Source organism: Phoca vitulina, unplaced genomic scaffold (genome assembly GCF_004348235.1).
Source record: "Phoca vitulina isolate PV1807 unplaced genomic scaffold, GSC_HSeal_1.0 scaffold17, whole genome shotgun sequence".
NCBI classification, from domain to species: domain Eukaryota; kingdom Metazoa; phylum Chordata; class Mammalia; order Carnivora; family Phocidae; genus Phoca; species Phoca vitulina.
The window spans coordinates 28,760,794-28,784,187 of NW_022589720.1; the positions used below are offsets into that span (position 1 = coordinate 28,760,794).

The 23,394-nt window shown below is 40.1% G+C and overlaps 2 protein-coding genes across 7 annotated transcripts in view; one reads left to right on the plus strand and one right to left on the minus strand.

Annotated features, from left to right (window-relative positions):
* NIPBL (NIPBL cohesin loading factor) overlaps positions 1–5,796 on the plus strand; it is a 201,911-nt gene extending 196,115 nt beyond the window's left edge. The window contains exons 45-47 of one of the 2 annotated variants that reach the window (XM_032415149.1): positions 487–661; positions 2,431–2,619; positions 3,183–5,796. In XM_032415149.1, the coding sequence (XP_032271040.1) occupies positions 487–661; positions 2,431–2,619; positions 3,183–3,548 (730 nt within the window). In that variant the 3' untranslated portion in view covers positions 3,549–5,796. Of the gene's footprint in view, positions 1–486; positions 662–2,430; positions 2,661–3,182 lie in introns of both variants that reach the window. The other variant, XM_032415150.1, reaches the window with a different exon arrangement.
* Positions 5,797–18,572: 12,776 nt separating this feature from the next.
* Positions 18,573–23,394, minus strand: part of CPLANE1 (ciliogenesis and planar polarity effector 1) — a 138,124-nt gene continuing 133,302 nt past the window's right edge. For all 5 annotated transcript variants that reach the window (XM_032415152.1, XM_032415151.1, XM_032415155.1 and 2 more), the window contains 4 exons: positions 23,233–23,322; positions 21,420–21,503; positions 20,207–20,382; positions 18,573–19,766 (listed from right to left, as the gene is read on the minus strand). In XM_032415152.1, the coding sequence (XP_032271043.1) occupies positions 19,599–19,766; positions 20,207–20,382; positions 21,420–21,503; positions 23,233–23,322 (518 nt within the window). In that variant the 3' untranslated portion in view covers positions 18,573–19,598. The remainder of the gene's footprint in view (positions 19,767–20,206; positions 20,383–21,419; positions 21,504–23,232; positions 23,323–23,394) is intronic.

Genomic DNA, 23,394 nt, shown 5'->3' on the forward strand with positions numbered 1-23,394 from the left:
CTTGATGTTAAATGTTGGCAACTAGTTCAAAACAATGTAAAACCCTGTAAGGTCTTGGAGTGGTGCTAGGGAGTTGAGAAGATTTTAAAGCCAGAGTTGTTAATAATATGAAACAGGTTTGTAAACATTCTGGCTGCTGTGTAGACGATGAATAGTTGGAGGGCAGTAAAGTGGAGGTAAAGCAGTATTTATTTTGAAACTGTTCCGCAGTCATAAACATGGTATTCAAAAAAGACATGAGAAATTACTTGCATTTAAATAATGCCTCTATTCAAGACAAATACTGATGGAAACAAGAGGATATTATTCTTTTTAATCTTTTCCTTTATGTCTTTACTTCCCTTTTTAATTATTTTTGTGTAGAAGTTCACTGGTTGAAATCTGTGACAAAAATTTTAATTATTAGTAAATGACGTTAACTACAATCACTTAAATATAAATGCCTGAAAAAATTTTAAAGTTCATGACTTTGTTTTCCCAAAACAGTAAAATTCAGAAATACTCTCCATCTGAATCTGCGAAAGTATATGATAAAGCGATAAACCGAAAAACAGGAGTTCATTTTCATCCCAAACAAACACTGGACTTCCTGCGGAGTGATATGGCTAATTCCAAAATCACTGAAGATGTGAAGAGGAGTATAGTAAAACAGTATCTAGATGTGAGTAGTAAAACCAAAATACATTTCCTTCTAATAATACTTTTTTGAAAAGTAAATTCTTTGGGGGGAGATGGCTCTCTCCCTTACATGGAAGCTTCATGAACTATCAGGATTATTTTTCTCTGTGTGGTTTTAATAAGTTACTTGAAGCTTGCCTTTCCCATTTCACCCCCTTGCATCATATTTTGTCTTAGAAAATGCCAGCCCACCACTCATGTTATTTTAGTGAGAATGAGCGTTTGTAGGCAAGTTTCAGGGAAAAGCCATGCCCACATACGTATTTCTTTTTTAATTCAGTAGATTACACGGTTTATAGTTCATAAAAGCAAAAATCAGGAAAAGTCATCCTCCTGCCCTCCTCAGCCATTCTGTTGCTCTCCTTCCTGGCAACCAGTATTACTGCTTTTTCATGGGTTCTTACAGAAGTGTATACAGGTTTATATACTTGTATGTATCTTACATATATACTCAGTTAACAAGTATGTGAGAGTGTGTATGTATAAAATGAGCTTTTTAAATGTCTTTAAGAATAGGCAAATTCATAGAGACAGAAAATGGAATAGAGGTTACCAGGAGCTTGGGGGGGGCAGGGAAGGAATGGGGGAGCTGTTGTTTTAATAGATACAGAATGAGTTTCTGTTTGAGATGATAAAGCTTTGGAAATGATGATGATGATGATTACACAACACTGTGAATATACTTAATTGCAATGAATTGAACACTTTAAAATCATTAGAATGGTAAGTTTTATGTATATTTTACCACAGGAAAGTTTTATGTTTGAAAACATGGAGGGGTGAGGTTTGAGATTGTCCCTAAAAATAAAAATAATTTTTTATTTTAATCTACTTAAAGCAACTAGCTGAACATAACTAATAATATTTTTGACCAAGAATGAAACCTACACAGGGGCACCTGGGTGGCTCGGTCAGTTAAGTGTCCGACTCTCGGTTACCACTCAGGTCATGATCTCCCTATCAGGAGATAGAGCCCCACTTTGGCATTCTGCTCCCTGCTTAGCAGGGAATCTGCTTCCCCTCTTCCCTCTTCCCCCCCCCAATCCCCTGCTCACGCACTCTCTCTTTCCCTCCTCCCTCACTCTCTCCCTTGCTCTCTAAAAATAATTTTTTTTAAATAATGAAACCTACACGTTTTTCATATTATTCATTGACTGCAAACCTTATACTCTAAAGCTGAAAGTTATTTTAGTTCTCTTTTTAAATTCTTTAACATCCTTTTCTTCCTCTTGTATCTTCTTCTACCCCCTTGGCAGAGGGCAAAGGGGATAGAGAACTTGAAAGATGCCTATCAGTAATTAATTATTAATCATCTGGTTACATGATGACTTGGACCAGGGTCAGCAAACTCCATCTTATGGGCCAAATCTGGCCCCTGCTGCCTGTGTTTTTTTTTTTTTTTCTTTTCCCCACTGCCAATTTAAATAAAGTTTTATTGAAACAGCCATGCCCATTCATTTATGTATTGTCTCTAGCTGCTTTCACACTACTATGGCAGAGTTATGTAGTTATGACAGAGACCATATGGCCTGCAAAGCCAAAAATATTTACTATCTTGCTCTTTATAGAAAAGATTTGCCAGGCCCTGTCTTGGACAATAGCAAAAATCTATTTAGCTTCTAAACTAGTACCCACACGCAACTGCTGCCTAGAAGACATTTAGGAAAAAAATTAAACAGGAAACATTTAGGGATTTAACAGGCTTCTTTAAGATTATTTACTTAACTCTAAATTCATATCTAATTTTTGTAGTTCAAACTTCTCATGGAACATCTGGACCCTGATGAAGAGGAGGAAGAAGGGGAGGTGTCAGCTAGTACAAATGCTCGGAACAAAGCAATTACCTCGCTGCTTGGAGGAGGCAGCCCTAAAAATAATGCAGCAGCAGAGACAGAAGATGATGAAAGTGATGGGGAGGATAGAGGAGGAGGCACTTCAGGGGTGAGGCGGAGGAGGAGTCAACGTATTTCGCAGCGTATTACGTAAAATGATTTTTATGTGCTTATATATGTCAGTCTATTAAATGTACACCAAGTAATGTAATACTTATGAGAGAAAACATTTTGTAGATAGAGATTCTCTACTTAACCATTTATACATCCTTTTGTAGAAAGTTTAACATAAAAGACAATAAAAAAGAAAAAAAACAGAAATGAGACTTATCCAGCATAAAGGGTTATTAATTTTTCTTTGGATTGTATTAATGTGTGTTATCCTTTTTTATTGTTGCTAAGTTTTATGTAGCTTTATGGTTCATATGTATATATAATTTTATATATCAATAAGAGTAAAGACACGGGTACAAATTAAGAGTTATATGGTTTTACAAGTATATGTTAACCCCTTGGCGCTGGCGGTCACGGTGCGTCTCATTGCCGGCAATGGAAGTGTGCTGGGAAATCCCAACTCCCGGCGTCAAGGGATTAAAAGCAATAAAAACAAAAATTTCACTAAAATTCTTTTGTGTAACACTTCGTCTTTTTTCCCCCTCCCCAATGTTTTAGTCATTGAGAAGGTCAAAACGAAATTCAGACTCTACGGAGTTGGCAGCACAGATGAATGAAAGTGTTGACGTCATGGATGTCATCGCTATTTGCTGTCCAAAGTACAAAGATCGACCACAAATTGCAAGAGTAGTACAGAAAACCAGCAATGGCTTCAGTGTTCAGTGGATGGCAGGCTCCTACAGTGGCTCCTGGACTGAGGCTAAGCGCCGTGATGGCCGCAAACTGGTGCCTTGGGTAGACACTATTAAAGAGTCAGACATTATTTACAAAAAAATTGCTCTAACGAGTGCTAATAAGCTGACTAATAAAGTTGTTCAGACTTTACGATCCCTGTATGCCGCCAAGGATGGGACTTCCAGCTAATGAATTTGTACATGCAGCCAAATTTACAGGAATTTTTTTAAAAGGCAGAAAAACTTGAAATATCAACATTCTGGCAAAAAAAAACAAAAAAAATCAGTTTTATGAAGAGTAAGAATGGAACCTGGGATGCAGGAACGAGAGAAGGAAATGTTGGGCAAACATTTTTGTGGGAGCTCCCTTCGCTGTTGTGCAGCAGAAACAGATTCTCAGTTCATTTCTACTCCCACTGTATTATAGTTTAACAAAAATTGTTTATATCTTGGAAAAAAAAACTTTCTGTTTAAAAAATAAACAAGTGAATGTTGGAAATTAGTCTGTTAATGTTCTTAATAAAGTGTTCTTGGAGTTTAACCTAGCAGCGGATGGCTTTCTTTAGCTTAGCCCAGTTTCCAGGGAAGCATTGTTTTTTCCAGGCTGTAAAATGGCAGAATCTCCTGGATATATAATTTATTCTGTTGAAAAAAAAAAAAAAAAGCATGCAGTATCTATGACCTATCTGCAGAAGGAGTTTTTGTAAATGTAGATTTTGATGTATTAGGTCACCCTGAAAACAATACAAGAAAAGGGATCCCCAGGCAATCTGGTGGAGCGAATACTGCAATAAATTTTTTTACTTCTCTTTGTTACTTGTCTGTTTCCATTTGAATTTCTTATTGTAAAGATCTGTTTAAATCCATTTATATTATTTTGCAGTCTTTTATGTAAAATTTATTATATCACTGGTTTTCAAAGCAAAACATAAAATATTGTTTATACAGTTTGTATAGGCTGACTTCTGAGTAATTGGTATCTATTATTTTCATTCCCATAAGAGGGTGTAAACAATTAACTCCAGGGTTTTATTGTATCCTGCAATATTTAGTATTAACTATATATGATTTAGCACTGTGCCAAACACATTTTCAAGAGTACATTTTGATATAAAAAGAAACTATAGTTTATTCCTTGTATGCTTCAATTTCTTTCTAGTGATGTTACGATGGTAATATTTATTTTTAAACCTCGGGAAAAGCTGACATTCATGCTATTTTGGGAAACTAGCATTTCTCTTAGTTAAAATTATGCCGTGTGTTATTTTAGAGATAGAGTTGAGTATGACACTTCGTAATTACATTACATTTTTCACAAGTTATTTTTTAATGCGGAAAAAGGAGTAATTTTACTAGTTGAGATGTTTATTCATTTTCTATTCTAAACATTTTATACCTCTTTGGGGAGTGGTTATTTGTTACTACAAATGGGGAGAGTTGGGTATTTGATCATTTGATCTGCATAGTTGATGCTCAGAAATAGTAATGCCTAAAATTACAGGGAAGAAGGTCTGTTTCAAATTTAAGTCTTTAAACAATGTGTACTTAATTTTTAAGGTCGTTTTTAAAAGTTGACCTCTTTAGAATGTTAAGTTTTATGAAATTGGCCAATAAATGAAAATACTCAATTTGTGAGGAAGAGTGACACTGCCACAAAATACCTTTTTGTGAACACCTATTAAACCACAATGAAAATAACTTTTCAGGATCTATTTCCTATGTGGAATTCTTTCAGAACATTTTCTTGAAGGAAATGTTTTCCAACTCTTCTTCTTCCTCTGCTTAGTTGCCTGTTTCCACTTCCTTTTTACTGTGAACTCTGTAGAACAAAACTAGATTGGGTTCCCCCCCCTTGGAGTATGTTTAGTCAGCAAAGGACTTGAGGTAGCTTATGAAAACAACGGTGATTTATCAAAAAGAGTAAAATACTAATAATTAGAAAAAAATATAAGAATATAAAGTGTAGCCTGTAGAATACTAAAGAATAAAGATGTAGTTTTAAAAAAAAAAACAATTTTGAATGCTCTGAGCCTGACATCAATCATGCGTGCTATTATTTAATTCTTAGAAAAACTGCTAATTAAATATGTTATCCCCATTTTGTAGATAAGGAAAACTGAGTCAGCTATTTCCTTATAAATATATAATAGGGATTTAAATTTGAAGTTGAAATAATTGTCTCACTATTCTAAGCTTAATTGAACATCAAGCATTAAAGGAAATGATCCTTACCGAAAGTAAACCAGTTCCTAAAGGATACTTAGTGTGTATGTATATATTTGGGGATCCTATTTAGATTGTGCTTTAGGGGGTAGGTACACAGTAGTTAAGGCTTCCATTGCCTCATGAATTGCTCTGTTTAGGAATTTCCCATATATTCTAAGCTCCAGTATTTTAGCTATTAATATAAACCAAGTGTTGGTATAACTTACAAGCCTTAACCCTTAAGATATACAAACCAAAGTTTTCAAAAAGTAGATTTCTCAGATACGAATTTTTTTAGGTCTTAACAGCAAAATAAGTTAAGGCCTTGACAGTCAAATGTACAAAACCAAACTTCCCAAATATGTTAAGGACTTGCAAAGTTCAATCTTTATAGTTTGTTGATATTGTAATATGCCAAATCATATTTCATTGACTTGTATTGAAAAGAAGAGATGTTATATTTGATTAAAAAAAAATGCCAAGTACCTCTTCACTTTATTAATTTAAAATTTTTTATTTAAATCATTTTTTACTATTTTGACAAAGAATGGGTAATTTTAAAAAAATCCATACCAAAATACATATGCAGAAAACAATTCTGTAATCTCTAGTAGAAGAAATTCTGAACTTTCAAAAAATAATATGTAGCTTACTTTGTTGATATGTTGAATATTTGAATTGCTAGCAGGTCACTGAAGCACACAGGCAATTACTGACGACTGTGGTCTGTCCATGAAGACAGGTAAGTCCAGCTTCTCTGTCCAATGTGGATTTCATGAGCAGTGAGCAAAGTTGTCATACAGTCATTCAGAAAGTGAACTTGACCAGGAGGGTGTATGGTTTTCTCCCCGCACACACCACTTCTGGCTGCACAAAGAGCTTATCTTGGTCACTAGTGCAGCACCCAGGTGGTCTGCATCTCCAAGGTTACTTTTGCAAATATAAAACCCATCAGATCATTCATTTGAAATGATCATGTAATTTCAAACACTTGATAGTAGATTTTGCTCTCCAAAAATCCCACTTGTTTGAACCTTTTGCTGTTTGCCTTGCTCATTTTAAAACTCTTAAGTTTGTTTAACCCCTTGGCTAATCTTTGTCATAGGAAGCATATTATTCATTACACAGGTTGGTGTAATTGTTTTTATTTGAAGATTTTCCTAAATGCACTCCTCGTCCTTTTGGTCCTAAGAAACAGTTGAATATAAATTTGGTATGATAGGTCACTGACCAACAAATTCCAGTTTGCATAGTTTATTGACCAAGTGGTCATAAAATCCCTGTGTGTTTGTGTGATAATTGAGTGAATTCGACCGACCCACGCTTCTTTTGTAAGACTCCACTTGTGTATGGCATCGTCATTAACAATGTTGTAATATGCACACCATTTTTTTTCTCATCAGGATTTTTTTTAATGATTTTAATTTTTTGTTAGAGAATTACCACATACCCATCACTCAGTTTCAGTCTTTCTGAATTTTTTTTTTTTTAAAGATTTTATTTATTTATTTGAGAGAGAGAGCATGAGAGGGGGGAGGGTCAGAGGGAGAAGCAGACTCCCTGCCGAGCAGGGAGCCCGATGCGGGACTCGATCCTGGGACTCCAGGATCATGACCTGAGCCGAAGGCAGTCGCTTAACCAACTGAGCCACCCAGGCGCCCCTAGTCTTTCTGAATATTATCAGCTATACTTCATATACTCTCCTCCTTCGTATTTTTCTGAAACTTCCCAGATATGTCATTTCATCTATAAATACATCATCTTTAAATATTAATTCTCCTTGACATCAAATATCCAGTAAGTCTTCAAATTTTCAATCTTATCAAAATATCTTTTTTAGTTTCAGGTCTTCATCTATAGATTTCTTCAACTGGCTTTTATTCTTCACAATTTTTTTATGAAGAAACTGAGTCATTTGTCCTTGGGTTCTTAAAGAAATAGTTAATTCTAAATAGAGGAACAACTAATTTTCTGGTTTGTAATCCTTTTTCTTATCTGAATTTATCATGGGTTTGAGAGACATTGTTTCTTCCAAACTCAAATGTATTGATTCTTAAGCCTGCATAACTCCAACAGGGGTGCCATAACAGAGAATGAAGTAAGGAGTAGGTCCAGTTTTTTTTGTTTTGTTTTGTTTTTTTAAGATTTTATTTATTTATTTGAGAGAGAGAATGAGATAGAGAGCATGAGAGGGGGGAGGGTCAGAGGGAGAAGCAGACTCCCCGCTGAGCAGGGAGCCCGATGGCGGGACTCAATCCTGGGACTCCAGGATCATGACCTGAGCCGAAGGCAGTCGCTTAACCAACTGAGCCACCCAGGCGCCCGGAGTAGGTTCAGTTTTAAGAAAGATGGTGATAGGGCGCCTGGGTGGCTCAGTCGTTAAGCGTCTGCCTTCGGCTCAGGTCATGATCCCAGGGTCCTGGGATCGAGTCCCACATCGGGCTCCCTGCTCCGCAGGAAGCCTGCTTCTCCCTCTCCCACTCCCCCTGCTTGTGTTCCTGCTCTCGCTATCTCTCACTCTGTCAAATAAATAAATAAAATCTTTAAAAAAAAAAGAAAGATGGTGATAAGCCTTTAATCCTTTGAATTTTAGTTGGCAAATGCCAAGCAGGCAATTAGAGAGGAACTAAAGGAAACAGAAGCTTAAATAGATAACAGAAGATGCCCTATGATTCAAGTTCCCCGTGTTAGTCAGAAATACTGCGATCTACTGCTTGAAATAAGTGGACGATAGGTTGTGATCATTTTATTATATAGTTTATAGGCATTGCAGTTTTTGCTGAATGTAATTTTGGCTCTATGTGTTTGTGGCTTTTTTCGGTCCTTAATCTCAGTCATTTAGAACCTTAGAAATCAAAAGTTACTTTCTGCTACCTTGTCATCTAGTTCTACTGTTTTCACCCTTTTTTTCTGCAATAAATGGCAGTAAGTTTGTCTTCATAACTTGCCTAAAATTGTAATTTAGGCCTAACCTTGCTAGAGTTACAGCATAAAACAGAGAACAGGAAAAAGTAATTATAATGTGAGTTTGTCATAAAACCTAAACCGATAATAGATATCCACATTCCATAATTTTAAAAAACAGAATCATACAATATGAGGGATCTGAGAGACCATTTAATCCAGATGTTCTTAACCACTTTGGAATTCATGAGCCTCTTTAAGTATCTAATGAAAGCCATGAAATCTCTGCTTAGAAAGCTGAACAGAATTGTGCATACAGTTTCGAGGGATTCATGGTCACTCCCACCCCAGTGACATGTATGATCTGCCTTGGAAATCCATGAACTATATGTTAAGAGAAATTGAGGCTCAAACAGGTGAACTACATTGACAAGCTACTGTTGACCCTTGAACAATACAGGGTTTGAACTGTGCAGGTCCCTTAATATGCAAATACTTAACTGTATTGTCCTTAAGATTTTTTTTTTTTTTTTTTAAGATTTTATTTATTTGACAGAGACACAGCGAGAGAGGGAACACAAGCAGGGGGAGTGGGAGAGGGAGAAGCAGGCTTCCCGCTGAGCAGGGAGCCCGATGTGGGGCTCGATCCCAGGACCCTGGGATCATGACCTGAGCCGAAGGCAGACACTTAACGACTGAGCCACCCAGGCGCCCCGTCCTTAAGATTTTCTTAATATTTTTCTCTCTAGCTTCATTGTAAGAATACAGTATATAATACATATAACACAGAAATGTGCTAATTGACCATTAATGTTATCAGTAATAGGTTTCTCGTCAACTGTAGGCTATTAGTAGCTAAGTTTTTGAGTCAAAAGTTGCACACAACTGTGTGTGGGAGCCGGGGGCGGGGGGTCAGTGTCCCGAACGCTGCATTGTGCAAGGGGTCACCTGCACATACCTACTTAGTACCAAGAGCCAAGAGCAATCCTTGGGGTTCTCACCTCCCAGATGAGTTGTTCTTACAAGGAAGATTCATCTGGAAAGCCCTTATTCAGTCACCTGTAAGAACTGAATGTAGACAACTTAATGACTAAATGTGGATGTTTTATTTATACCTTTTCAAAAGATCCTCTTTATAGTCTCAGATTTTGAGATGCCTACCATCCTATTAGATAAATGGAGAAGGTAAAATGTGACATTCTCTATGTGTTCTGTTTTTATTTTAGTTATCTATACTACCTGGGCTGATGTAGAACACTAAAACTTGGATTGGCAAAAAGAGTATTAACTTTGAATTCAGAACACAGTCTGAAGCCATGTGTTACTGAAATAAGTGTCATATGAAGTTTGGTAAATGAAATCACTTAGCATGTTATGTGGGAGCTTATTTAAAGAAATCCATAATTGGGGCATTTGGCTGGCTTAATCAGAAGTTAGAGCATGTGACTCTTGATCTCAGGGTCATGAGTTTGAGCCTCATGTTGAACAAAGATTGCTTTTTTAAAAATCCGTAATTATCTTTTGTGCATATTTGGATCATCAAAATGATGTAGCAGGGACATAGGGGGTGGAATTCTGAAAGTCTAGATTTTAATGTGTAGGCATTGGGAAGCACTTTAAGCAAGGGATTAGTGAAAGCTCACTCTGGCTGCTACATAGACGGATAGATTTGAGAGTGTCAAGAAGCAGATACTAATGCAGTTGTCTCAGAGATGGTGAGGGCCTGCTCGAGGATGATGATAGTAGGGGTAAGAAGATCAGAGAGACTGCAGATGTATTTAGGAAATAAAAATAGCAGGATTTGACAGTTGATTGAGGTCAAGGAAGACAGAGGCATCAAGGACAGCTATCAGGTTCCTCTACTTTTGATAACTAGGTTTAAACATGTTGGAAGTGAGTATCTCTGGGATGTTCAGGTGATTCCCAGAAGGTGGGAACATGACACCTTCAGTGGGGAACTTTGGGCTGAGGCTACATTTGGGACTCCTCAGCATGTAAGCTGTTGAGTGAGCAGCATGGAGCCAAAGGAAGGACCTTGGAGACTACCAACATTTAAGGTGCAACGGGAGGACAATGAGTCTGTGGAGGAGACAGAAGAAATGATTAGAGGAGGATGGGAAGAATCCAGGAACCAGTGGTTAGAGAGTTTCAAGAAGGACGGAGAGAGGAACATGGGAAATGCAGCGGTAAGATCAAGACTGAAAAGTTCTTGATCCTGCCATTCAGAATGTAGAGTAACCTTGAGGGAGAGTAGTTTCAGAAAGAATGAGAGCAAAGCCAATTACTTTGAGAAATGAATGAATGGGAATCTTGTCAGGGAGAGTGGCCAGGCAGGAAAGAGACAACGGAGTACTGAAATGCTGAGTAGTGAAGCTGGATAATCAAGGGCCTGACAAGCCACATTTCAAGAGTTTGGGCTTTAACCAGGTATAATATACCCGGGGTTGTGGTTCAGAAAGATCCCTCACTGGCCACATTGTGGGGACCTGTGATGATGCCAAAATGCATGATTGTGTTATTTCCAGCAGGGCCAGCTGCACAACGGAGAAGGTGATTGTCTCTGAGCCAGGACTGGGAACTGGGGGGAGGGAGGATAATTGAGCTAGACTAGAGAAAAGGGAAGGATCAAGGTTCAGAGGCCTCCATGAAGTGGAAAAGCAAGTGTAATGGGAGTAGCAGAAATGGAATAATGGCGTGATAAAGTCAGAGGAAAGAACATGTGAAGTTTCTGATGTAGAATGGTTCTGGAAACAAGGTGTAAGAGCGCGACCATAGGAATGAATTAGTCAAGTGAAGAGGTGACGTTTGGCATTGGAGAGACCAAGAAGCCACAGCTACATTCTGCACTCCTTTCCTGTGCTTAAAACAGATCTTTCTTTCTTTCCTGTCATACTAACGATATGTCTTGGGGATCACTTCGTACTGACACTGGTTATTATTAGTTTCTGCAAATTTCATCATTTGACAAGTATTTACTGAGTGCTTACTATGAGCAATGAACTGTGCTGGACCAGTGGCAATAAGTTTGTGTTCCAGTGGGAGAGATGGGAAATGAACCACAAAGTACACAATTATACAGTTATTAAGTAACAAAATCCATGAGAGTATGTGGCACTGAAGTAGTCTGGAGGGCTGGGGGAGATGAGAAAGGCTTCCTTCTCCAAGTGAAACTAATCAGTCCTCAGATAAAGCCTGACATGTAATAGCTGTAACAGATACCAACTGATGTTGGTTGAACCCTTAAGAAATGGGAAATAATTTTTAATTGCTCCCAGCAGTTCATTCCTTTAAGGACATGATGGCTGAGGTCTGAACTCTAAGGGGGAAGAAATAGATGGAGGAAAGGGATGCAAGGAGAATCCTAAATTGATGGCACAACCTATGAAGCTTCAGGGTCCCCGGGGATGGCAGAGAACAAGACAGAGCAGAACGAAGCTGATGATGTAGATGGGTCAAATCATGCTTTTGTTGACCAAACCATGTTAAGGACGTCCTAAGCGCAAATGGAAGCCATTAAAGAAATTAAGCCATTAAAGAAATGAAGATGGGTGGGAGTAGAATTGGGATTTGCATTTGTGAAATCAGAGTTGAATTTTTAAAAGCTCACTGTCTACAATGTATACAGTGATTGGGGGAGGCCCTAAGGTCCATGTGAAAGACAATGATAACGGGTGGGGGTGGCGGTGGCGGGAGGAGAAAAGTGGCTTCATTTGTCAAACTGGTTAAGATGATTACATTGGGCACATAGCTTTGGTTGGATATTGTTTAAATTGTAATAAGGAGAGAACAGGTGTGAATTTCCTTAGGCAGATGCAGTGAGACAAGCCTCCCTGGGCAGGTACCACACAGAAGACAACATGACTTAGGCTGGATTCATCTGGAGGACAGCCCATGAGGAATAACCATGATTTGAAGTGAGGAAAGGAATCAAAAGATGTGACATTATCCAAAAAGGAGAAAAGAAGCCTTGGTGGATTTCTGCATAGCTTGTAACTATCAACTAAATCTTTAAAATCCCACCTTTTATACATAGTAATCCCAAGATAAAAATTTTAAAGAGACAGGCTTTTAATGCAATAATAGTTTCTATTATTTACTGGTTTAATTTTTCTAATGAAATTTAAAGAAATAATCCCTTGTTCATAAAGGCAACAATTTTGAACTCTTTTAGCTCTTTCTTTGCATAGTTATATTTCTAAAGAATGTACTGTTACAATTTATTAATTCTGGACTATGTGTTATGACCTATTAACTTTTTTATGAAAGATGTGGACTTAGTTTTTAGGCTCTGCCCCCTGTCCTCCCAATATGGATGTCACTATATTTAATGAGCATTTATGTAATAGAAAACTATGTAAATATTGTTCAGTCAGAGTGAGCCTTTAGTGTACCAGATGAATGTTTCCTTTCTTGTATACTCATTTCCCTTTAGTGAAATTGCTTTGCTTTTCACTCACAGAAGTTCCACATAGTAATCTGTGTAATTCTTTGAGTGCTCTGCTGTATCATTCGAGTCTCCCACACCCCAGCCCTGTTCCTCCATCAAGAAAGTCCTTCCTCTAGCTGTCCGAACCAGTATGCACTGGTTTTCCAGGACTGCTGTAAAGCTCTTGTACCAGACTCTTCCTACCCCTGTTTTGGTTGGATTCAGAACCTGTGTCTGGAATACATGCCTTCTTCCTTTTTGCCACAAAATGTTCCATTTGCTTGAGCATAGCCTGCCATAGCTTCCTAAGAATGGACACGTAGGGACAGACTTGTTGAGTCATTAGTCGTCTGAAAAGGTCTTTACTGTCACCTTGTAATTGATTGATAGCTGGGTCTAGAATTCTGAATTGAAAATTTTCCCTTTGAAATCATTTTCATCATCTAGCCTGTGCTGTTGCTGTTAAGAGGGCTGATACCATGCTATTATTCCTTTGTATACAACCTGTGTTGTCCCTCTCTAGAAGTTTTAAGGATATTTTATGTATTTCCCATATTTTAAAATTTCACTATGATGTCCCTTAAGGGATCTATTTAAAATTCATTTTGCAGGTTACATACAGACTTTTAATCATTTAATCTGTGTCCTTAGCTGTGGAGAATTTTTATAATTTCTTCCCCTTTAGTTTCTTTTTTCTTTCTTTTTTTTTTTTTTTTTTTAAGCAGGCTGGATGCCCAATGTGGGGCTTGAACCTATGACCCTGAGATCATGCTCTACGGACTGAGCCCGTCAGGCGCCCCACCTCCTTTTAGTTTCTTTCGTCTCTCTCTGTAGTTTCTGTTAGTCAGGTAATCTTCCTGGACTGATCTTCTCAGTTGTTGTTGTTGTTGTTGTTTTTAAGATTTTATTTATTTATTTATTTGAGAGAGAGCGAGAGAGCAGGGGGAGGGGCAGAGGGAGAAGGAGAGAGAAAATCTCAGACTCCCCACAGAGCCCGATGCGAGGCTCCATCTCACAACCCTGAGATCATGACCCAAGCGGACATCAAGAGTTGGGGGCCTCACTGACTGTGCCACCCAGCGCCCCTTCTCAGTTGTTTTTTGCCCACTTAGTGGGGGGGCGTCTTTTGGCTCTTTGAAAGTTTTTCAACTTTATCTTTTAACTCTTCCATGACCTTTTTTATTTCAGCATATTTTAAATTTCAAAGAGTTTCTTCTTGTTCTCTGGTTGTTCCTCTCATACAGTAACTTGTTCTTATTTTTGAATGCAATATCTCCTTATATCTTAAATATTAAATTTTTTTTTTAAAGATTTTATTTATTTGACAGAGACATAGCGAGAGAGGGAGCACAAGCAGGAGGAGTGGGAGAGGGAGAAGCAGGCTTCCCACGGAGCAGGGAGCCTGATACGGGGCTCGATCCCAGGACCCCGGGATCATGACCTGAGCTGAAGGCAGACGCTGAGCCACCCAGGTGCCCCAATATTAAATTTTTCTTAAAAAGCAGATTTCTCACTTGGCATTTGGAGGCCTGAGCTCAAGTCACAGCCAATGGCCAGATTTAAGGAGGATGATAAATCACCTTTCTCACTCCTTTAAGTTCTGATTAGAATTATAAACCGGACTCTGAAAGATGGAGGTAAAATTAACAGCTTTTAGTCAGTAAAGCCAGCGTAGAGAACATACTGTAGCTGGACCTGCAACCACAACCGGCCTTGCTGCCATCTGCCCCGAATCTAGACCTTGAGATCCGTCTGTGGTGTGGTGTTCTGCAAGGTAAATACTTAATCTGCTCAGCCTACTGAAGGAGACATTGCTGCCCATCACTCAAAAGCACCAAGAACAGGGACAGAGAATGAAGTCACAAATATACCTGTTGGGTTTGTTTTTTTTTTTTAAGTTTATTTGTTTTTAGTAATCTCTATACCCAACATGGGTCTCAAACTCATGACCCCAAGATTAATAGTCTCGTGCTCTTCTGATTGGGGCAGCCAGGTGTCCCACAAATGTACACTTTTTTTTTAAAGGTTTTATTTTTTTAAGTAATCTCTACACCCAATGTGAGGCTTAAACTTAACAACCCCGAGATCAAGAGTCGCATGCTCCACTGACTGAGCCAGCCAGGTGGCCCTTCACTTGGTTTTTAACTCATGTATGGCACTCATTTTAAACATGGGAATCGGGGATGCCTGGGTGGCTCGGATGGTTAAGCATCTGCCTTCTGCTCAGGTCATGATTCCCAGGGTCCTGGGATCAAGCCCCACATCAGGCTCTGTGCTCAGCAGGGAGCCTGCTTCTCCCTCTGCCTGCCTGTCTGCCTACTTGTGATCTCTCTCTCTGTCAAATAAATAAATAAAATCTTTAAAAAAATAAAAAATAAAAAAATAAACATGGGAATCAATGTTGAACTCTTGACATTCACCAATCAGGAATAAAAATCCTCTTTATTAGCAGAAACAACCTCATGGAAATGTAAGAATAGGGTTTCCTCTGTCACAGAGTTTTCCGATTTGTTCTAAAAAAAATTTCTTTTAGGGGTACCTAGCTGACTCAGTCTATAGAGCCCTACATTGGGTGTAGAGATTACATAAAAATAAATAAGCCACATTTATTTCCTACATAATCCATTCTATTATTTTGCCCATTTAACTTGTATTCTCCCTTTCATGATGAAGGCTTTCTCTATGTGTCTGGTGATACCTAAGTGTCCAGGTTTTAGAGCAAAGTACTAAAAAGTTTATTGAAGTTCTGAGTGTATAGGTGGATTTCATCTGGTGGAACTTTTTCTATAAAAGGCCAGAAAATAAGTATTTTAGTCTTTACAAATCATATAGTCTATGTAGCAACTATTCAATTCTGCCACTGACGCACAAACAGTGTAGATAATGTGTGCATGAACGGGCAGGTTGTTTCAGTAAAACTCTATTTCAGGGTACCTGGGTGGCTCAGTCGGTTAAGTGTCAAACTCGAACTCAGCTCAGGTCTTGATCTCAGGGTCGTGAGTTCAGCCCCGCATTGGGATCCACTCCGGGTGTGGAGCCTGCTTAAGAAACAAACACGTTTATTTCCAGGAGAGAGTAGGCCGGGTTTGCTGACCTCTGCTCTAAGGTGATCAGCTAGAAAGCTGGACTGCTGCCCAGGATCATTGTTTTTTAACCCTACAGAGAAATTTTCTCTTCAGCTAGGCAACTTCTGTCACAGATCTTGGCCCCCATTCCACACATCTAGAAAAAGGCTAGGCCATTCATTCCCAACTTACAAACCAACTTTACCTAACAAGGATTTTTTTTTTCCTAATAAGGATTTTTCCTCTCATTACCCAGATTCAATATTTGCATGGAAACAAAAACATTAGTTTCCACCAGGGCCCCCTTAATGGCATAGGACCATCATATAGTCCAGATGCTGAAAACGAATGGTCAGGGTATATGCAATGCTTAAAGGAAAGTGGAGTTCTGGAGGGCTTACCCAGTATGACTTCGGAGCAATTATCAAAATACATTTTCCTTTTTCTCATATTTCCTCAGCAAGGTCCAAGGTTTGATTTCTTTTTTTTTTTTTAAGATTTTATTTATTTATTAGAGAGAGAGAGCACAGAGGGAGAGGGAGAAGCAGACTTCCCCACGGAGGAGGGAGCCCGATGTAGGGCTCGATCCCAGGACCCTGGGATCATGACCTGAGCCAAAGGCAGATGCCTAACCAACTGAGCCACCCAGGTGCCCCGTCAGTGTTTTATTTATATTTTTTTGGCGTAACCCAAGTCAGTGTTTTAAATCCAGGTCCACGTATATAGCTTCTTGGCAGAAGCTTTGAGCTTCCTTTGCTGGTGGATTCCAAGCTCAGCCAGAATACTTTGGTTTAGTGATGCATCATGCTCAATGCTGTATTACCTCTTCTAATAAAAATGTAAGCAAAGTAAGATTCAGTTTTGAGAAATTGGGGAACACTTTTGATAACTAGAGGTATTTACCAAGCATGCTGTTTAAAATCTATATATGGAAACTGCTTCCCTTTAGTCCATGTATGGAGGGGATGAAGTCTAGACCCTTCCTTAGAAGGAGCTAAAACACTCATTTGGATGATTCCTCTGTGTTCAGATACACTAAGCAAAATCATCATATTGCAGTTTTTTGAAGACTGAGGACGTACTCAAGCTAGGGGTTGAGACTACCTAGGATTATCTGCCCTCTGCTGATACTGTCTGCCCTTGTTCCTTCCTCCTTTTCAGGTTGACTATACCGATGTTCCCCAAGAGACGACTTCTACTTCCACCCATGACAGAGTAACCGCCGACTAGTTTGCCTGTCTCAGCCATAGAGCTGTCAGACATTGGGCAACGTGCAGCACAAAACAGTGATCGTGGAGAGAAGGGAAACTCATGGGTAAGTCTCATGAATGCCTCGCTGTCTACTTAAGGGTATTATTCTGATGACTCCAACATAATGAGCTAGAGTCCAAGCACGCCACTGTGGCCCTACGAAGCTGAAGAGGTAGAGAGCAGGGTTCAGGGTTGTCACAGTGGCTGGAATCTGCAGGGAGGGCAACAGAGAGAAGGAAGCTGCACAGAGAGGATCCCCAGAAGCCCGTGTGCGGAGAGGGTTGAGCTGCTCGTATCAGTAGGAGAATACCTGAGGCGTACCAGAAGTACTCACTACGAGGTCGAGAGCCGACAGACAGCAGAGGTGGAGCTCTGCTGGGGGATGAGGGAGGCCCGGCCCAGCTGGAGTGGAGACACCTTGCTAGCAGCACCTCAGTAATACTCCAGGCCTCCAGTCTAGACACCATAAAGGCCCATCTTAGAAGTAAAGATCTTGCCCTAGAATAAGGGCTACAAAAAAATACCCTTCAATAATGAGGGTAAAATCTAGAATTCTGTCAATGAAACCTGAAAGAATTGCCAGAAGATCTGTACTATAAGAAATGCTAATGATCTTCAGGCTGAAGGGAAACTAGATAGAAATTTGATCTACAGGAAGAAATGAAAAGCACTGGAAATGATAATTGCCTTAAAAGACAACTGAATGTTTAAATCAGAACAGGAGCCGGCAGGTAAAAGGGATTATACTATTGTAAAACTCCTTTATTTCTGAGGTGGTGTGAACTGTCGGGTTGGTAAGTTAAGGGCGCACATTGTTAGTCCTAAAGCAGTTCTCAAACTCTTTATACTCATAAAAATTACTGAGGGTCCTAAAGAGCTTTTGTGTATGTGGGTTTATCTGTGAATATTTATCATGCTACAAATTAAAACTGAGAAAAGTGTTTAAATATTTTTAATTACGGTGACCCATTCGTTTATTTTTAGGGAGAGAGAACGCGCACAAGCACTCACACACACGTGCATGCACACAGAGGGCAGAGGGAGAATCTTTTTTTTTTTTTAAAGATTTTATTTATTTGACAGAGACACAGTGAGAGAAGGAACACAAGCAGGGGGAGTGGGAGAGGGAGAAGCAGGCTTCCTGCTGAGCATGGAGCCCGATGCGGGGCTCGATCCCAGGACCCCGGGATCATGACCTGAGGAAGGCAGATGCTTAACGACGGAGCCACCCAGGCGCCCCTGCAGAGGGAGAATCTTAAGCAGGCTCCATGCCCACTGTGGAGCCCAGCATGGGGCTCAATCTCACGACCCTGAGATCATGACCTGAGTCAAAATCAAGAGTCGGACACTTAACCAACTGAGCCACCCAGGCACCTCCCATTCAATGTTTGTAACACATATTTACAAAAGTAACTATTTTCCAAAACAAAACTTAGTGAGAAGAGTGGCACTGTTCTGTAGTCTTACAAATCTCTTGAATGTCTGGCGGAATTCTCATACGTGCTTCTGCACTCAGCCTGTTGCAGGATGTTGTTCTGGCTGAAGGACATGAAAACAATCTGGCCCCACACAGGTATGCAGTTGGAAAAGGAGGCATATTTAATAGCTTTTTCAGACAATAGTATTCTTTGATACTACACCAAAAATTGACAAATGAGTGAAGGTTTTTAGTTTCTTCTCATTAAAATTATCATCTCCAAAATGATGACATTATTTGGGGGCAACACCAGAAACTACCCAGGGTTCTGCACCATGGTCTTTACAAAGTTAACACGAGCCCCTGGAGTCAGGAGTCCTATTTCCCATTCAAAGGGCTCTTCCCTGGTTCTTTCCCCAAGGCTTCGCAGGCTGCAGGGCACAGGACAGGTGGAAGGTGGTTGGTTTCTTTTCACTCAGGGGCCAGGCCGGCCCAGGTGAATTTTAGGCTGTGCTCTAAAATGGAGTTCATTATCGAATCTCAGCGTGAGACTGTGACTTTCTTCTCAATTTTTCCATCAGGTTTATCCATATAAGGTTGTTTCTCAAAACTCAGGGGGTAGTAAAGAAGGAGACGAAACAGAAGATTTTTATTTGAAAGTAACTTAAATATTATGTAAACTTGAAAGGTACTTTTCATTTTTTCATCATTTAAAAAATTGTGTCTAAAGATAGATCAAATGCAAAAGCATATCACAGATCTATAGTTAAACAACCCTTTACCCATGAAGGCAAAATTATTGAGAAGTGTTTATTTTCCCTCTTGAAATGGCTAATCTGGGTAATAATATGGCTGCAGGTGTATATTCACATTGCTTCCTTCACTGCTTTTCTCTTTCAAACACACCAGTCTTTCAGAACTACTGTCACTGAAGCGCCGGCCTTTGTTTGGCAACAGAATGATACTCGGGTCTTACAGATCCAAGGCCCAGTGGACAGACAGACTCTTGTCCTCCACGCTGGCCACCATGTCTTCAACGGCATTCCAGTCAAGCTTGCTGAGGATGCTGCCGGTGCTCTCAGACATGCCGTCCGTGCCATGGAAAGGAGGCTCTAGCTCTTCTTCAGCTGCTGACAAGTCCTATCAAAGTAAGAAAGGCAGTAAGTTGTGGTCTGAGCCTGAGAAAAAGTAAATGGAACATGAACTAAGCTTTCCAAAGATTCTAGAGTTGCTCATCCACCAACTGGTGAAGCAAACCAGGGCGGTGGTTGCCCAGCACATCTGGATGGACAATGGCCTGAACATCATCTGACACAACCAGATCTGAAGAATGGACACAATGGATTTTTATACTCATAATACAATTATCTGTTCTTTGTTATTCTTTAGTTGAAAGGAAAATACAAATTCAAGGAAAATTCTGAAAGATAAATGCTAGAGTACTAAGCCAAAAGTGTAGACGCTTTGAATTACTACTTCAATCTTGCAGGATCTCCACATCCCACAGAAAACAATAAGCAACAACAACTGGATAACACAGAGAAGTCACTAGGCAGACTGAAATCTGGAATAACACTTACTTGTAGAAGGGAACTATGACTCTCATGAAGAATTGTTTGGATGTGTGACGGTACCATCCAGGGACTCACCATGGTCTCCTCTCTCTCGTACTCTATACACACCTGCTTTGATCGAGGTGAAAGCTCAGCACTAATGTGATTTTTTGTACACTGCAGACGACATGGAGCACCAGAACCTTTCAAGGGAAAAGGACAAAGCTACGGGGGACTGATTCATTTATAAGCTTGTTTGTTTATTCTGACTTTTATCATCAAATCCAAGACAGTCACATTCTACCTAATATTTAAAGTTTTGTTTTTTTTTTAAGATTTATTTTTAAGAAATCTCTGTACTCAACAGGGGGCTCGAACTCACAACCCGGAGATCAGGAGTCACACACTCCACCAATTGAGCCAGCCAGGGGCCCCTTACCGAATAATCGAATCACAAGGTTTAGATATGGTTTTAACAATTTCTGCCCTGTCAGTGTAATAGAAGGAAACTGAATTCTGGCCATCTCTTCATTTTAAAAAGAACAGTAACCTGTAGGACAAGAGAGTCCAGGGCGGAGAGGCTGCAGACGTAACAGAACTGTGGAGAAGTCCCAGCTGCAAAGTTCGGTGAACAAACACTGTGGCGAAAAAGAAAACAGCCAGCTCGGGACGCCTGGGTGGCTCAGTCATTAAGCGTCTGCCTTCAGCTGAGGTCATGATCCCAGGCTCCTGGGATCGAGCCCCGCATCAGGCTCCCTGCTCAGTGGGGGGTCTGCTTCTCCCTCTCCCTCTACCTGCTGTTCCCCCTGCTTGTGCTCTCTCTCTCTGTCAAATAAATAAATAAAATCTTTAAAAAAGAAAGAAAAAGAAAACAGCCAGTAAAACAGAAAGAGAGAAACCACCAAGTGGTTAAGCAGTAAGATAACCACGAGGGCAGGCCTTCTCCAGAGCAGACGGAAACTCGTGGGGCCGGGGAGCTGAGGCGGCTGCCCCAGGTGTTCAGGCTGTGAAAGGGCAGAACAGCCGTAACCACCAACTAATCCCAGCCCCACTTCCGCCACAGTTAATTTGGTAACCAGACTTCGATACTCATCAAATGAACATAATTACTGCAATCTAAAAAGAATGACAAAATCATCACCAAAATTAAGAAACTAAGGTGAACGGTCCTGCACTTTAGGATGAACCTTTGCCTGTGGGGAAGGCACACACCTTGGGAAGCTGTCTGGCTTTCTCTCACCTTGCTTCCTGCAGGGATGGCCTTGTAATTTTCTTCTCTTCAGATCGGAGTGCATTTCTCCAGGCTTTGTTCGGGATAGCCAATCTTAAAATACAGTATGAAAACAATGCTGCGAAACTGAGCATGTGCAAAGCTTTTCAAGTCTGGGCGTTCGTGCCCCAGTGTGGACAGTGGACGCGTTCTAAGGTAAAAGGTCAGTGATACATCAGGAAGAAACCCCACTGTGGAAACTAGGCCGGCAAGTACAGCAGCTTCCCTCGAAGCAGGACAGTGGCCACCGCCCCCGTTTCTTTATGAAGCATACTGCCAAACAGTGTCTATGGAGTCCTGCCTGAGGAATCTGAAACTGAACAGCAAAACTGAATCCATTCCCTGTTCCACCCCCAGAAGAAAACCCTGTTCCTCCGCTTGCCCCTCCTGTGTCTGATCCTGGGCCATACTCTAGACCCACAGCCAAGCTAGAAACTTGGAGTCATATTTAATTTCATCCTATTACAGGCAGGGCTACCCCTGGACAATGAAAGAAGTACTTCTGTTTGCCTTTCTATGGGCAAGGCCTCACGCTGGATCATAATTCACTTCGCAAAACCCTGGATCTCTGGAGCTTTCATAAATATAATATCAGTGTACACAGAATTTCAGCTATTTTCAGGGGCAACACTGTATTTTGGGGTATTTTATCTGTTAAACGAACATTGCTAGATATTTGTTTAGAAAATAATAAAATAGCTTTGGGGTACTCTAAACTAGAAAACACTTTATAAAAGATTAAAATGGAGACTTTGAAAGAAAAAAAAAAAGTCTGGGATTATACAATTAAAAGCACAGGAAATGATGCTTCTAGCACTCAAACTGATCCTAGTAATTACAGCCTTGGGTTTTAAGGCATTGAGTGGGGGAAAACCATGGAAAAAGAACCAAAGAGAGTTTCTAGGAAATACAGCCATCAGCAGTAAAACCTGACAGGTTAAAGAGCAGACGCAGCTGAAGAGAGAGGCGGTGAACTGGAAGATGGTGGCACTGGAGAGAGGCCTGAGGGCAGGAATAGACTCATTCATGTTTCTCATCATTTTTATATTACATATAATCAGTGTTTGCGTCGTTGTCCCTACCAAAATGTAGTTCTTTCTGTAAATCAGGATAATGCCATAGAGCTCACTCAGTTAATGTGAGGATTAAGTGAGATCATGCACAGGCAGTGTTAATACAATGCTCGGCATCAAGCATCAATCCCCTAAGCCTCCCTGGCTTCAGCAGGAAGACGGGGATCACAGGTGCCCTGTCTATCTACCAGGGCCGTTACGGAGAGCTCACGGGAGAATCATGTGAACGTGCTTTTTAAATGGTGAAGAGTAACACGGGGCAAGGGGTGGGCCAGGGCTAGATCTGAATTCTTAGGCATTAAGATCATGACCATTTCACTCTCTAGTTGATCAGAGCACAGCTAATTTAGAATCCCCAAACTGAAGGGTCTGTGTGCTGCATGACTCTGTGACAACGGCCCCCTCTGAATACTTGTGTTTATGTTCAGTACTCTGCTAAGCCCATAATATATGCTCTCACTCTAATAATCTGGAGTTTGCAGGTGAGAAAGTTGAGGCTTACACAAATGGGTTAGGAATTTGCCCAGAGCTAGAGAGTAAGTGGTGAACTAGGATTCTAAAGAGCTAACTCCGCAGCCTGATCCCTAAACCACTCTACCACACCGCCATACCCTTCATTCTGAAATCTGTATTTGAAATTTCTAAGAGGGTCTTACGATTTTTAAAAATTTAAGTTGAAGAAATAAAGTTATTCTCTATTTCTCCCTTACCTTTTTGGAAGGTAACTGGAGATGGCACAGCCGCTCTTACTGCTGCTTTGGCTCCAGCACCTTTACTCTGTACGGCAGGAGCAGCAGTTCCTGTAGAAACAGGCAAACTTCTTTAACCTTCTGTATGCGGCCATGACGTTTCACTACCGTACTGTACATTCT